The 17,252-nt window shown below is 43.1% G+C and overlaps 1 protein-coding gene across 1 annotated transcript in view; it reads right to left on the bottom strand.

Annotated features, from left to right (window-relative positions):
- Positions 1 to 16,932, bottom strand: part of LOC120042828 (transmembrane channel-like protein 3) — a 56,322-nt gene extending 39,390 nt beyond the window's left edge. Inside the window, exons 1-2 of the mRNA XM_038987636.1 lie at positions 16,581 to 16,932; positions 7,808 to 7,954 (exon numbers count right to left, since the gene is read on the bottom strand). Of these exons, the coding sequence (XP_038843564.1) occupies positions 7,808 to 7,954; positions 16,581 to 16,699 (266 nt within the window). The 5' untranslated portion in view covers positions 16,700 to 16,932. The remainder of the gene's footprint in view (positions 1 to 7,807; positions 7,955 to 16,580) is intronic.
- Between the last annotated feature and the right edge of the window lie 320 nt (positions 16,933 to 17,252).

The raw sequence follows: 17,252 nt of genomic DNA, 5'->3' as shown, positions 1-17,252 counted from the left end.
ACAAACCACCCATATAAAACCTGCTATGGCTAGAACCTACTCAGCACATCTTAGGAGGTCTCTCTCTCTCTCTCTCTCTCTCTCTCTCTCTCTCTCTCTCTCTCTCTCTCTCTCTCTCTCTCTCTCTCGTTCTCCTGAAGTGATGTTCTTTGAGAAAAATACTGTAAATGGCTGTAGTCAAATCACATCTATGTATGTGTGGTTATAAGAAAGAAAGCCACTTTAGGCTATTTACTGTATTAAAACATTCATATTGAATTGTGTTTGCCTGACAACGCAACAAAATATTAACATTTAAAAGAGATGTATCTGCTACTTGGATAGTTCCATCTTAGCCACTGGCTTAATCTCGTTCTTTAACTTTTATTTTTGGTTGAGTTGGAGACATGGATCTAACTTGTAGACAATTTAATAGGCTATTTACTGTATTTCAAAAACTCCTCCAGAAACCCCAGGCCTATTGTTCTATTGTCCATTTTTTGTTGAATTCTGGGTTGAATTTAAGCAATTGCCGTCGATGACTTTGAAAATGCTATACAGGCTTAAATAGCCTCATTGATGATACGTGAGTGATACTGTCATCAAGGCAAAGGGTGGCTATTTGAAGAATCTCAAATATAAAATATATTTTGATTTGTTAAACACTTTTTTGGTTACTACATGATTCCATATGTGTTATTTCATAGTTTTGATGTCTTCAGTATTATTGTACAATGCAGAGAATAGCAAAAATAAAGAAAAACCCTTGAATGAGTAGGTGTTCCAAAACCTTTGACCGGTCGTGTATATTGACAAATTATGTTGAAACAACGTTGATTCAGCCAGTTTGTGTCAAGTGGGACACAACCCATCCCCTTATGCGATTATCAGCTGATGTCAAACACACATGTGTCTACAAATACAATTCTCTTCCTCAATAGTGAGTAGCGAAAGAATACTATATAAATAGTCTAAATGAGTATGACATCCTGGCATTTAAAGCATACTAAACTTGATCATTTTGACATACTATAAGACTTAAATATTCACATACCTAAAACGCCTACTATTTAGGACAGAAGTACAGGTATTTAGGACAGAAGTACAGGTATTTAGAACAGAAGTACAGGTATTTAGGACAAAAGTACAGGTATTTAGGACAGAAGTACAGGTATTTAGAACAGAAGTACAGGTATTTAGGACAGAAGTACAGGTATTTAGGACAGAAGTACAGGTATTTAGGACAGAAGTACAGGTATTTAGGACAGAAGTACAGGTATTTAGAACAGAAGTACAGGTATTTAGAACAGAAGTACAGGTATTTAGGACAGAAGTACAGGTATTTAGGACAGAAGTACAGGTATTTAGGACAGAAGTACAGGTATTTAGAACAGAAGTACAGGTATTTAGGACAGAAGTACAGGTATTTAGGACAGAAGTACAGGTATTTAGGACAGAAGTACAGGTATTTAGGACAGAAGTACAGGTATTTAGAACAGAAGTACAGGTATTTAGGACAGAAGTACAGATATCTGGACACGGTCCAAATGTCTAATCTGTGTTGTCAGGAGACATCTGGACTCCGGTATGAATTTAATAGCATCCTAAACCCCAGAATAGGAGACAAGCACACATGTATCAGGTGTGTCCCTCTACACGCATGGTGTTTGTATAATCAATGTGTGTGTGGGACTGGAGGTCCTGACCCCAGTAAAAATAGGAACCAGGCGAACTAACAGCTGATGAAATAATTACTCCGCTAATTTGGTTTATTTTCTGTGGGAGGAGCCATTAACGTGGCGAGGGAGTGAGGAGCCCGGGAGAGGCAGATGTTAATCGTTATTTATTTCGCCTCATGCTTTACACTCCGATGGCTCCTTCGCCCATTAGCGACAGAGAGTTAGCGCTTTTTCGCCATTTATGAGCTCTCAGGTGTTAATGAAGAGCTAGTGTTTACATGTTTCCCCTATCTGACATGTTAATGGGTCTGGATAACCACAGACTGCAGGGGAAGAAACAACAGCAAAGAGGGAACAAAACGTGCACATGACTATGCATAGGGCTTCTTATACTGTGGTCAAATGCATCTTGTGATAAATCAATTTGTATACCTGTCCTGTCCATCTTAAGGAATGAAACCTAAGTCTGCGTCCCCAATTCCCCCCTCTGCCCTACATAGTGCAGTACTTTTGACCAGAGCCCTATATGCCCGGGTAAAAAGTTGTGCACTAAATATGGAATAGGGTGCCATTTTGGAGCGTTCTAAGATGCTGTACCTAAATCTCTGCCTTGGTTATTTTGAGCTCCAACACCTGTTACCATGAATTAGTATTATAACTATTGGACCTGTTACCATGAATATGTAGTATAACTATTGGACCTGTTACCTTGAATATGTATTATAACTATTGGACCTGTTACCATGAATTAGTATTATAACTATTGGACCTGTTACCTTTAATTAGTATTATAACTATTGGACCTGTTACCATGAATATGTATTATAACTATTGGACCTGTTACCTTGAATATGTATTATAACTATTGGACCTGTAACATCCTGACCAGAGTTCTTATGTGTTTTGCTTGTTTAGTGTTGGTCAGGACATGAGCTGGGTGGGAATTCTATGTTGTGTGTCTAGTTTGTCTGTTTCTATGTTGGGTTAAATGTGTTGCCTGATATGGTTCTCAATTAGAGGCAGGTGTTTGACGTTTCCTCTGATTGAGAACCATATTAAGGTAGGCTGTTCTCACTGTTTGTTTGTGGGTGATTGTTCCTGTGTCAGTGTTGGTGCTACACGGGACTGTGACGGTTAGTTTGTTTTGTCATTTTGTATAGTGTCTTGTTTTGTTTGATTAAATTCATTATGTCTAATTACCACGCTGCACATTGGTCCTCTGATCCTTCTCGCCTCTCCTCGTCTGAGGAGGAGGACGACGTAGACTGCCGTTACAGAATCACCCACCAAACTCGGACCAAGCAGCGTGAGTACGAGCAGCAGCGGCCCACTACACAGGAATCCTGGACATGGGAGGAAATTCTGGAGGGTAAAGGACACTGGGCTCACATTGGAGAATATCGCCGCTCTCGGGAAGAGATGGAGGCAGCTAAAGCCCAGGAGCGGTGGTATGAGGAGGCAGCACGGAAGCGTGGCTGGAAGCCCGTGAAGAAACCCCAAAAATTTCTTGGGGGGGGGGGGGGGGGCTAAAGGGTAGTGTGGCGAAGGTAGGTAGGAAACCTGCGCCCACTTCCCATGCTTACCGTGGAGAGCGGGAGTACGGGCAGACACCGTGTTATGCGGAAGAGCGCACGGTGTCTCCTGTACGGGTGCATAGCCCGGTGCGGGTTATTCCACCTCCCCGCACTGGGCGGGCTAGATTGAGCATTGAGCCAAGTGCCATGAAGCCGGCTCTACATATCTGGCCTCCAGTACGTCTCCTCGGGCCGGTGTACATGGCACCAGCCTTACGCATGGTGTCCCCGGTTCGCCAACACAGCCCAGTGCGGGTTATTCCACCTCCCCGCACTGAACGGGCCACGGGGAGCATTCAACCAGGTAAGGTTGGGCAGGCTCGGTGCTCAAGGGAGCCAGTACGCCTGCACGGTCCGGTATATCCGGCGTCACCTTCCCGCCCCAGCCCAGTACCACCAGTGCCTACACCACGCACCAGGCTTCTAGTGCGTCTCCAGAGCCCTGTTCCTCCTCCACGCACTCTCCCTGTGGTGCGTGTCTCCAGCCCAGTGCCTCCAGTTCCGGCACCACGCATCAAGCCTCCTGTGCGTCTCCAGAGCCCTGTACGCACTGTTCCTTCTCCCCGCACTCGCCCTGAGGTGCGTGCCCTCAGCCCGGTACCACCAGTGCCGGTACCACGCACCAGGCCTATAGTGCGCTTTGAGAGTCCAGTGTGCCCTGTTCCTGCTCCCCGCACTAGCCTTAAGGTGCGTGTCTCCAGTCCGGTACCACCAGTTCCGGCACCACGCACCAGGCCTACTGTGCGCCTCAGCAGGTCAGAGTCGGCCGTCTGCCCAACGCCGCCTGCACTGCTCGTCTGCCCAGCACCGTCTGAGCTGCCTGCCTGCCCAGCGCCGTCTGAGCCATCTGTCTGCCCAGCGCCGTCTGAGCCATCTGTCTGCCCAGCGCCATCTGAGCCATCCGTCTGCCCAGCGCCATCTGAGCCATCCGTCTGCCCAGCGCCATCTGAGCCATCCGTCTGCCCAGCGCCATCTGAGCCGTCCGTTTGCCCCGAGCCATCTGAGCCGTCCGTCTGTCCCGAGCCATTAGAGCCGCCAGCCAGTCAGGAGCTGCCAGAGCCGCCAGCCAGTCAGGAGCTGCCAGAGCCGCCAGCCAGTCAGGAGCTGCCAGAGCCGCCAGCCAGTCAGGAGCTGCCAGAGCCGCCAGCCAGTCAAGAGCTGCCCTCCAGTCATGAGCTGCCCGCAAGTCATGAGCTGCCCGCCAGTCATGAGCTGCCCGCCAGTCATGAGCTGCCCGCCAGTCATGAGCTGCCCTCCAGTCATGAGCTGCCCTCCAGTCATGAGCTACCCTCCAGTCATGAGCTGCCCTCCAGTCATGAGCTGCCCTACAGTCATGAGCTGCCCTACAGTCATGAGCTGCCACTCAGTCCGGAGCTGCCACTCAGTCCGGAGCTGCCATTAGTCCAGAGCTGCCTCTCTGTCCGGAGTTGCCCCTCTGTCCTGAGCTACCTCTCTGTCCTGAGCTACCTCTCTGTCCTGAGCTACCTCTCTGTCCTGAGCTGTCTCCTTAATCATGTGGGGGCCTTGGGGAGGATTCCTAGGCCAAGGTCGGGGGCGAGGGTCGCCACTCAAAGGACGCTAAGGAGGGGGACAAAGACAGTGGTGGAGTGGTGTCCTCGTCCACCGCCGGAGCCGCCACCGCGGACAGATGCCCACCCAGACCCTCCTCTTGAGTTTTAGGGGTGCGTTCGGAGTCCGCACCTCAGGAGGGGGGTACTGTAACGTCCTGACCAGAGTTCTTATGTGTTTTGCTTGTTTAGTGTTGGTCAGGACGTGAGCTGGGTGGGAATTCTATGTTGTGTGTCTAGTTTGTCTGTTTCTATGTTGGGTTAAATGTGTTGCCTGATATGGTTCTCAATTAGAGGCAGGTGTTTGACGTTTCCTCTGATTGAGAACCATATTAAGGTAGGCTGTTCTCACTGTTTGTTTGTGGGTGATTGTTCCTGTGTCAGTGTTGGTGCTACACGGGACTGTGACGGTTAGTTTGTTTTGTCATTTTGTATAGTGTCTTGTTTTGTTTGATTAAATTCATTATGTCTAATTACCACGCTGCACATTGGTCCTCTGATCCTTCTCGCCTCTCCTCGTCTGAGGAGGAGGACGACGTAGACTGCCGTTACAGGACCTGTGTCACGTCCTGACCTTAGTTCCTTTTTTATGTCTCTATTTTGGTTTGGTCAGGGCGTGAGTTGGGGTGGGCATTCTATGTTTTTCATTCTATGTTTTGTTCTATGTTTTGTATTTCTGTGTTTGGCCTGGTATGGTTCCCAATCAGAGGCAGCTGTCAATCGTTGTCTCTGATTGAGAACCATACTTACAGTAGGTAGCCTGTTCCCACCTGTGATTGTGGGTAGTTGTTTCCTGTTTTGTGTTGTGTCACCTTTCAGGACTGTTTTGATTTTCGTTGTTTCACTTTTGTTATTTTGTATTCAGTGTTCAGTTGTAATAAATTTAACATGGACACGTACCACGCTGCATTTTGGTCCGATTTTTCCTATTCCTCATCAGACGAGGACGACAATCGTTACAACCTGTTACCTTGAATATGTATTATAACTATTGGACGTGTTACCTTGAATATGTATTATAACTATTGGACCTGTTGTCATGAATTAGTATTATAACTATTGGACCTGTTACCATGAATTAGTATTATAACTATTGGACCTGTTACCTTGAATATGTATTATAACTATTGGACCTGTTACCTTGAATATGTAGTATAACTATTGGACCTGTTGTCATGAATTAGTATTATAACTATTGTACCTGTTACCTTGAATTAGAATTATAACTATTATACATTTTACCATGAATTAGTTAGTAGTAATTATTGGGAAAATGTTCTTGGTTAAGCCCCATTTTCTAATTAATTTGATTATTTTGTTTAATCACAAAAACAATGCAATTTAAAAGGCCTACTGTTCCTCTGCGGAGGTGTATAATTTGCAATGTATGAATAGCTGGAATGTTTTTTGTCACCTCCTACTCTCTAGGCTCGAGTACTGTGGTGAAGGACAATACCATAACACAGGCTTGAGTACTCCGGTGGTGGACAATACCATAACACAGGCTTGAGTACTGCAGCGGTGGACAATACCATAACACAGGCTTGAGTACTCCGGTGGTGGACAATACCATAACACAGGCTTGAGTACTGCAGCGGTGGACAATACCATAACACAGGCTTGAGTACTACAGCGGTGGACAATACCATAACACAGGCTTGTGTACTGCAGCGGTGGACAATACCATAACACAGGCTTGACAACGGTGGTGGACAATACCATAACACAGGCTTGACAACGGTGGTGGACAATACCATAACACAGGCTTGACAACGGTGGTGGACAATACCATAACACAGGCTTGACAACGGTGGTGGACAATACCATAACACAGGCTTGACAACGGTGGTGGACAATACCATAACACAGGCTTGACAACGGTGGTGGACAATACCATAACACAGGCTTGACAACGGTGGTGGACAATACCATAACACAGGCTTGACAACGGTGGTGGACAATACCATAACACAGGCTTGACAACGGTGGTGGACAATACCATAACACAGGCTTGACAACGGTGGTGGACAATACCATAACACAGGCTTGAGTACTGCAGCAGTGGACAATACCATAACACAGGCTTGACAACGGTGGTGGACAATACCATAACACAGGCTTGACAACGGTGGTGGACAATACCATAACACAGGCTTGAGTACTGCAGCAGTGGACAATACCATAACACAGGCTTGACAACGGTGGTGGACAATACCATAACACAGGCTTGACAACGGTGGTGGACAATACCATAACACAGGCTTGACAACGGTGGTGGACAATACCATAACACAGGCTTGTGTACTCCGGTGCTGGACAATACCATAACACAGGCTTGAGTACTCCGGTGGTGGACAATACCATAACACAGGCTTGAGTACTCCGGTGGTGGACAATACCATAACACAGGCTTGAGTACTGCAGCGGTGGACAATACCATAACACAGGCTTGAGTACTGCAGCGGTGGACAATACCATAACACAGGCTTGAGTACTCCGGTGGTGGACAATACCATAACACAGGCTTGAGTACTGCAGCGGTGGACAATACCATAACACAGGCTTGAGTACTCCGGTGGTGGACAATACCATAACACAGGCTTGAGTACTCCGGTGGTGGACAATACCATAACACAGGCTTGAGTACTGCAGCGGTGGACAATACCATAACACAGGCTTGAGTACTCCGGTGGTGGACAATACCATAACACAGGCTTGACAACGGTGGTGGACAATACCATAACACAGGCTTGACAACGGTGGTGGACAATACCATAACACAGGCTTGACAACGGTGGTGGACATAGCACAGTCCATTGACATTCACTACACCATTTTTTATGACCACTTTCATTAAGCAATACAGCAGTGCTTTACTGTGTGTGTGCATGGTTTACTTTAGAGATTTGAGTTTGTGTCTCATGGGCTGAGCTCGGGTGTGTATGTTGGTGATGGTGTGTACATGTGTGTCTACTCTGTTCAGTATGTGTGCATCTATGTGCCTTACTTGAGGGCTTTGAGCTTGCGTCTCATAGGCCAGGCTCGGGTGCGTATGTTGGCGATGAGCTCCTTCTGAAACTGGATGTTCTGGAACATCTGCTCTGGGTCGTTGCTGTCCGCATGCTCATCCTCCTTGCCCTCCTCATCTGATTGGCTGCAATGGGACAGAAGGAGAGGGGTCAACATGTTATCTTGAGGGACAGCTGTGCTCTGCTGTGTGACTGAAGACAGACTCAAAGAAGCAGGATGTTGATAGTTGCTTTTTTCTCTGTAAAGTCAATTTCCTCACAAGCAAGGCAAATGGTAAGAGTTCATAGCATGACACACACACACAAATATACCCACCCGCACACAAGAAGCAGGCATGCACCAAACACACACACACAAAGTAAATGTACACAGTCCCTACATTAAAATATCAACGTAATCCACACTGTTTATTTTTCATTTGAAAATGCAGTGAACCTAAAACAAGATTGAATCACTATTTGTTTAAGTCATACACATGAACTTAATTATCAAAGTGAGGATACTGAATGACAAGAAAATGTATAGGAGGAATGGTTGGGTAGATTATTTGACTCCTACAATATAAATATTCAGCTTGAGCAGGAGATAATGAAAATCTTAAAAACTCAGTCACAGGATGTGTATGGAAATGACTCCGTCCTCATGAAGAAAACTCCAGTACCCTGAGCTCTCCAGTTACTCATCTGGTCAATCTGTCAATTATAGAAGAGGTGTTCCCTGACGACTGGAAATCTGCTGTCATAACACCAATCTTCAAGGCTGGAGATCCAACTGACGTGGCCAATTATAGGCCCATCTGCATTCTCCTAATCATATCCAAGGTGGTAGAGGTGGTGGTGGCCAACCAACTAATAGCCCACCTAAACTCAGGTCACTCTCCTCTCCATCCAATGCAGTTTGGTTTCAGGACACATCATTCAACCGAGATGGCAAACTGCTTCTTTGTCAAGGAAATAATGTTCAAATTTGCCAAAGGTTGAGTTGTGATAGCTGTTTTCCTGGATTTAAAGAAAGCATTCGACACAGTCAACCACAATGTGCTGCTATCCAAACTGTCAACCCACAACCTATCAGCACACACAAACAGATGGGTGGAATCCTATCTGACCAATAGAAAACAATGCACCAAAAATCAAACATTCAACATCCGCTCACTGCTCTGTCGGGGTCCCTCAAGGATCCATTTTGTGCCCACTTTAATTTAGTATATACATCAATGCAGATGTATGCAGACGACACAGTCTTCTACTGTATATGTACATGTCAAGACAAAGCAACAGCCTGCTCGTAAAATTACAACAGCAACAAACAAAATAGCTGACTGGTTGGACTATTCATGTCTATCATTGAACGTAACAAAAACTGTCTGCATGTATTTTTCCATCAGCCTGAAGGAATTTCATAAAAATGTAAATTGTAAAACATAAAAAAAGTTATCCTTTTTAGATTCAACTATACAAAATATAATCAGGTCACCAAATAACTATTTTGCTAAGGTCTACAGTAGCCTCAACAGCACTCTGTAGGGTAGCACCATAGTGTAGCCGGAGGACAGCTAGCTTCCGTCCTCCTCTGTGTACATTCACATCAATACAAAACCTAGGAGGCTCATGCTTCTCGCTGCCTTCCATAGACTTACACAGAAATTATGACAACTTCCGGAGGACGTCCTCCAGCCTATCAGCATATTGCAGTATTAACTGACATGTTGTCAGCACTGAAATCATAAGATACAGTTAGCTAGCAGTGCAATGTATAACATGTGGTGAGTAGTTGTCTCAAAGAGAGAGAAAGACTATCGTTGAACGTTTTTTAACAAATTAATTTCTTCCAAAATGAAGGAGAAGCAAGAGAGAGATTGTCATTTTTTTTACTTTCAGTTTGACATACCTAGTTAGCAAATGCAGCTAGCTAGTTTAGCCTACTAAAACACCCTGCTCAAACAGAGGGATGCTATGTTAGATAGCTGGCAATGACTTTCCAACACAACACTGGAACTCTTCCAAGTCAAGATAAGCTTTTGGTATTAGTAATTTATTGCCACCAGGCCCGCCGGTGTAACTGCTTTCTGACTCTACACTAACGTTACTGCATGATTGAAGTGGGTTTACTAACGCGTTAGTTCAATTAGCTAAGCTGACTATGACATTACTTTAGCTAATATGGTGATAACGATGTAGGCTGTTTGTAGAGGTTTGGCTTGGAAAGTTTTCATTCTGCCGATTCTGTTGAAAAACGTTTCTTAAAAGTATGGCAACTTGGTATGAACTTTGAACTCTTATTCACTCCAGAAGTGATACCTCCTAGCCGTTGAGTTAGCAGCAGTCGCTGTAAACGTGGGCTAGGAAAGGACGGACGACGTATCCAGTCTAACACACACAACGATACCACAAAGTTTCTGTTCTACCACCAGACATTCTTCAAAGGACAACCCGGCCTACCATCTACGAACAATCTACCGAAGCGCAGCTCAGAGTAAATATTAATTGCATTTTCCTTAAGATTCTGTATTTACGATAGCATAGCTTCTCCCTTTGTTACTCAGTCTTCCGACTCTTTCACTCAAACCCAACCCCCCTCTCTTTGTGTAACCAGCCGTCGTATCTGTTCCGTCCACCACGGACGTTTTCTTTATGACATCATTTGTAATCAATGTATGACCCATTCTGTATAGATGTAATTCTGTGTGATTATTTAGGTATTTAGTAAATAAATAATTAAACCAAATGTTGTATTGTTGATTCAACTTGTTAGCCAGGGTTCGTGAAGAATGTATAACTTTCAGATGAGACTGAATAAAGTGACGATTAAATATTGACTGCTATTGATGTAAAAGATTACTAGGTCTTCAAGAGTTTATTCGGAAGATAAAAGCTCTATAAACATTAATTCATGGTGCCCTGACTTTCTAGTTAATTACATTTACCTGATTAGCTTAATCAGGTAATATTAATTACAGAGAAATTATTTTATAGAATAGCATGTCATATCACTTAATCCGGCATAGCCAAAGACACGACAGTTGCAAACAAGAGTTTCTATTGGATAGATTCAGGTATGTTTATCCCCGTTTTGTTCAGTTTGCTTACATTTAACCTCTAACGAGTCACAAACCCGGATCCGGGATCCCCCCCATCAAAAAATCTGACTAGCATAGCCTAGCCTAAAGCCACAGGGATATCATATAATAAAATGTTCATGAAATCACAAGTCCAAGACACCAAATGAAAGATACACATCTTGTGAATCCAGCCATCATTTCTGATTTTTAAAATGTTTTACAGGGAAGACACAATATGTATTTCTATTAGCTAACCACCATAGCAAAAGACACAACTTTTTTTCCCCACCATTCTTTTCCTGCATAGGTAGCTATCACAAATTCGACCAAATAAAGATATAAATAGTCACTAACCAAGAAACAACTTCATCAGATGACAGTCTGATAACATATTTATTGTATAGCATATGTTTTGTTCGAAAAATGTGCATATTTCAGGTATAAATCATAGTTTTACATTGCAGCCACCATCACAACTCTCACCAAAGCAACTAGAATAACTACAGAGAGCAACGTGAATTACCTAAATACTCATCATAAAACATTTATGAAAAATACACAGCGTACAGCAAATGAAAGACAAAGATCTTGTGAATCCAGCCAATATTTCAGATTCTTTAAGTGTTTTACAGCGAAAACACAATTTAGCATTATATTAGCTTACTACAATAGCCAACCACACAACAGCATTGATTCATGCACGTTAGCGATAGCGAATAAACCAGCAAAAGATATTACATTTTTCACTAACCTTCTCAAAACTTCATCAGATGACAGTCCTATAACATCATATTACACAATACATATATTGTTTGTTTGAAAATGTGCATATTTAGCGGCACAAATGAGAATAGTAGCCAAGCTGCAAAGAAAATGTCGGGAGAAATCTTGGGAGAGGCACCTAATCTAATCAATAACTAATCATAAACTTGACTAAAAAATACAGGTTGGACAGCAAATGAAAGATACATTAGTTCTTAATGCAACCGCTGTGTTAGATTTTTAGAATTAACGTTACTACGACATACAGCGTGCGTTAAAGCGAGACCGCACCGAAATTAATGGCGGAATAGTAGGTCAACATTTTTCAACAGAACAACGAATTAACATCATAAATAGTTCTTACTTTTTGATGAGCTTCCATCAGAATCTTGGGCAAGTTGTCCTTTGTCCAGAATAATCGTTGCTCCGGCTGTAGAATGTAGTCTTCAGCTTAGGAATTAGCAGCAAACATTAGCTATGTGGCCCAGACGTGTCCAACTCTTCATTACGCAGCACAAAGAAAATTCCGAAAATCGCAATATACTGATATAAAATGATATAACTCGGTTTAAAATAACTACATTATGAAGTTTTTAACACCTATATCGAATAAAATCAGAGCCGGATATATCTAAGGCCTATAACGAGAGCTTTCCAGAATGCCATCCTGAGGTCTGTCTCGCGTCATGGCGAACGTTGAAAAGAGTGCACCCCACGTTCCAAGACCTTTTATATGGCCTCAGATCTGCCTAGCAACTCCATTCCAATTCTCACTGCTTTCTGACATCTAGGGGAAGGCGTATGCAGTGCATGTCGACCAATAGAATACATGCAAATTAATAAACTGACCCTGGAACAGAGTGCCCGATTTCAGATTTCTCACTTCCTGACAGGAAGTTTGCTCCAACTTGAGTTCTGTTTTACTCACAGATATAATTCAAACGGTTTTAGAAACTAGAGAGTGTTTTCTATCCAATAGTAATAATAATATGCATATTGTACGAGCAAGAATTGAGTATGAGGCAGTTTAATTTGGGAACGAATTTTTACAAAGTGAAAACAGCGCCCCCATATTGACAAGAAGTTTTAAGCTCATGCTATATTTTGGCTGGTATAGTCGAAATTCATCCTTCCGGGGTGTAGGTCGTCACCTTCACATTGAAATTCGATGCCAATTGCGTTAGGTTCTTGCTGATGTTGGCTTAGTTCTGTAGGTGGTCTTTGTCCTTTCAACGGGGGGATTGCCAGTCCGCACGTCCTTGGAACAGAAAGTTACATTTTCGTCCAGGGGGTTATATAGGATTGGGAGAGAGAGCCGTGTTTCATAGTTTACAACCCATGTCTGTTCACTTGAGCGGGGCCTCTGAGTGAGCAGAGTGGTGTTCTTCTGACAAACCGTTCTCTCATTAAGAAGCTAAAAATTACATTTAATCTTTTCACAAATAGTTTCATATTTAAACATTTCAATTACACAACAATTTCATGTGAATCTGATAACTAGAATGTGTAGATTTTCCAAGATACAGTTTATGTTGCCCTATCATCAGTAATCATGTCTCAGACGCCAACTGAACTGACATCATATTCATTAAATCCCAACACATATTTTCAACTGGTTGGATGACCGAAATATGGTTCCGTTTCCCATCTTTTGATGTCACCAGACTCTCTCTCAATGTTAACAAAGGGATTTTCAATAGTCACATAGAGTAGAGAGAGGAAAAAGGGGAAAGGTATTTATGTGGGTCATAAACCTCCCCCCTCAGGCCAATGTCATGACATAACTGTTGCACTAATGATTGCACCCTATATCAGCTAGATGCAGGCAAGAGTGTGCAAGGCGGTATTGAATGTCACCATCTGTCACCTCAAATTTTACTCTCGACCTGTGTGCACCTATGTTGTAAACTTTCATTCATAGACTAGGTTGTAGCAACCTCATGATGGGCATAGGGAAAATTTTAGTATCATGTAGTAGCCTAAACCTATCGCTGTTACATTTAACTGGGTGAATGGAATATGAATGAGAGTCATCCAATATGCTGTAAGAGAAATAAGGCCACGTTCATGAACACAAAAACCGGCACTGACCACTGGTCACAACCTGGTCACAACCTGGTCACAAGATAATATCACATCAATAAAAACACTTCAAAAGCTCTATAAACAAACTCTGAAAGTGCTGGGGGGGGGGGGGGGGGGGGAATCACCACTGCAATATCATTAAGAAATACAACCTACTGAGCTTTGACAGGTTCTTATGCCTCTGCTGATTAAGATCACTCATGACCTTGCCCCACCTCCTCTTTGTTGCATATTGCAAAGACAATACCAGGAGGACAAGAGCTTCAACCAGAGGAGGACTCAGTTTAGATCCACCAAATATGTCCAGACAGCTTTCTCAGTCGGAGTGTCTGGATTATGGAACCACCTGCCAACCAGTGTGACAGAGTGCAGTACCTCTGCTAGCTTCAAGGCAAACCTGGAAAAGTGGCTGAAGGCAAACCAGCCAGGTGGACATTAAAGATATTCAGACTCTTAAGATGTCAGATACTGTAGGAACAAGCGACATTTAAACTCTTTTGTAATATTATAACTATAGTGTATATTGTTGTATGTATATACAGTACCAGTCAAAACTCATTCTAGGTTGTTTCTTTATTTTTACTATGTTCTACGTTGTAGAATAATAGTGAAGACATCAAAACTATGAAATAACACATGTGGAATCATGTAGTAACCAAAAAAAGTGTTAAACAAATCAAAATATATTTCATATTTTAGATTCTTCAAAGTAGCCACCCTTTGCCTTGATGACAGCTTTGCACACACTTTAGTCATTCTCTCAACCAGTTTCATGAGGAATGCTTTTCAAACAGTCTTGAAGGAGTTCCCACATATGCTGAGCACTTGTTGGCTACTTTTCCTTCACTCTGAGGTCCAACTAATCCCAAACCATCTCAATTGGTTTGAGATCAGGTGATTGTGGAGGCCAGGTCATCTGATGCAGCACTCCATCACTCTCCTTCTTGGTCAAATAGCCCTTACACAGTCTGGAGGTGTGTTGGGTCATTGTCCTGTTGAAAAACAAATGCTAGTCCCACTAAGCATAAACCAGATGGGATTGCATATCGCTGCAGAATGCTGTGGTAAAAATGCTGGTTAAGTGTGACTTGAATTCTAAATAAATCACTGACAGTGTCACCAGCAAAGCACCCCCACACCATCACACCTCCTCCTCAATCCAATACACATGCAGAGATCATCCGTTCACCTACTCTGCGTCTCACAAAGACACGGCGATTTGAACCTTAAAATCTCAAATTTGGACTCCACAGACCAAAGCACAGATTTCCACTGGTCTAATGTCCATTGCGTGTGTTTCTTGGCCAAAGCAAGTCTCTTCTTATTATTTGTGTCCTTAATAGTGGTTTCTTTGCAGCAATTCAACCATGAAGGCCTGATTAACACAGTCTCATCTGAACAGTTGATGTTGAGATGTGTCTGTTACTTGAACTCAGTGAAACATTTTTTTTGGCTGCAATCTGAGGCTGGTATCTCTAATGAATTTATCCTCTGCAGCAGAGGTAACTCTGGGTCTTCCTTCCTGTGGCAGTCCTCATGAGAGCCAGTTTCATCATAGAGCTTGATGTTTTTGCGACTTCACTTGAGGAAACAAAAAATTACAGAAATTTCCCAGATTGACTGACCTTCATGTCTTGAAGTAATGATGGACTGTCATTTGTCTTTGCTTATTTGAGCTGTTCTTGCCATAATATGGACTTGGTCTTTTACCAAATAGGGCTATCCTCTGTATAATACCCCTACCTTGTCACAACACAACTGATTGGCTCAAACTTGTGGAAGAAATTCCACAAATTAACTTTTAACAAGGCACAGCTGTTAATTGTAATGCATTCCAGGTGACTACCTCATGAAGCTGGTTGAGAGAATGCCAAGAGCGTGTAAAGCTGTCATCAAGGCAAAGGGTGGCTATTTGAAGAATCTCAAATATAAAATATATTTAGATTTGTTTAACACTTTTTTGGTTACTACATGATTCCATATGTGTTGATTCATAGTTTTGATTTCTTCACTAATATTATACAATGTAGAAAATAGTAAAAATAAAGAAAAACCCAGGAATGAGTAGGTGTGTCCAAACTTTTGCCTGGTACTGTATCTATATTTTAATAGTGTGATATATTGTAGCATTGTATTGATGTTGATTGTTTTCTGCCCAGGGACTACAGATGAAAATGAGCTATCTAGCTAAATCTGGTGCACTGGCATGTTGTACAAGGTCCCCGAAAAATACATGAATACATCAGAAACAATAGGAGGGCCAGAATGGCAACAAGCCCTTGGGCTGTACTGGGTTTTATCATCAATATTCTATTATATATGTAATGTTGTCTCCAGGTGGAGCAGCCTTCTACCTTAATTATCAAATACATTCAGTCAATCAATCAATCACTAACCTGTTTGACAACAGGTTGGATGAGGATACATTTATACTACAACAGTTGCCATGTATACATGTAAATAACACTTTTGCAAGTCATAAAAAATGATGCTATGGAGTTGAGGTCAAAAACGGAGAAAAAAGAATGTCCTCCGTCTACACAATGCATATTCATTTGGCACATGAAAAGCATCATTTAATATCAACATGAATAGAATAGTACAAAATAGAATAGACTGTACACTCTTAGAAAAAAGGGTTCCAATAGGGTTTTTCGGCTGTCCCATAGGAGAACCCTTTTTGGTTCCAGGTAGAACCCTTTTGGGTTCCATGTAGAGCCCTCTGTGGAAAGTCTTCTACCTGGAACCAAAAAGGGATCTTCAAAGGGTTGTCCTATGGGGACAGCGGAATAACCCTTTTAGGTTCAAGATAGCACCTTTTCTCTAAGATTGTAGAACTCACCCTGGCTGGTTGTCTTGATAAGATGAGTAAATCCGCCTGGAGTTCTTCCTGACACTCTTGTGTCGCTTCATGGTAGTCGAGGGTCTACTGACCACAGCAGTCTCAGACACGCCACTCATCCTGACCGTAATTCAGCACTCGTGTGTGTTTCTGAGTGTGGGTGTATGTATGCAAGCTTAAACTTTCAGTTCTGTCCGTCCATCTGTGTGTGTGTTAGCGTCAGGCTGTGTATGTGGATGATGAGTGTCCCTGCGTGTGTGTGTTCTCCGTGGTATTTGCTTGTCCGCATGTGTGTGCAGTTCAGTTCAAACTTTCAGAAAGCACTGACTTGACACATCCCCCTGTGCTCTCCTGAGACTCTCTGCAGACTGACTGAGGCAAAGCTGAATGAAGTCTAGGGGCTGTGTGTGTGTGTGTGTGCGTGTTGGAGCTGAGAGACGGGAGTGGCTGGGGCAACCTGCAGTCGTGGTACCTCATTGGAGCATCAATGAGGTACCACACAAGCCCTGCCTGACTCTTTCTCAGATCCAATCAGAGACATACTGACCTCTTAAAGGGCTAGTGCATGCAACACACACACCACACACACCACACACACATACCTCACTGGCTGTCATGGGGGAGTTGTATATTTGTGGCTGACACAACTATGGTTGGTTTGTGTGTTTTTCT

The sequence above is a fragment of the Salvelinus namaycush genome, unplaced genomic scaffold (assembly GCF_016432855.1).
Source record: "Salvelinus namaycush isolate Seneca unplaced genomic scaffold, SaNama_1.0 Scaffold79, whole genome shotgun sequence".
Lineage (NCBI taxonomy): Eukaryota > Metazoa > Chordata > Actinopteri > Salmoniformes > Salmonidae > Salvelinus > Salvelinus namaycush.
Note: the sequence above shows the minus strand (reverse complement) of the source record. Positions and strands in the feature narration are given on the sequence as shown.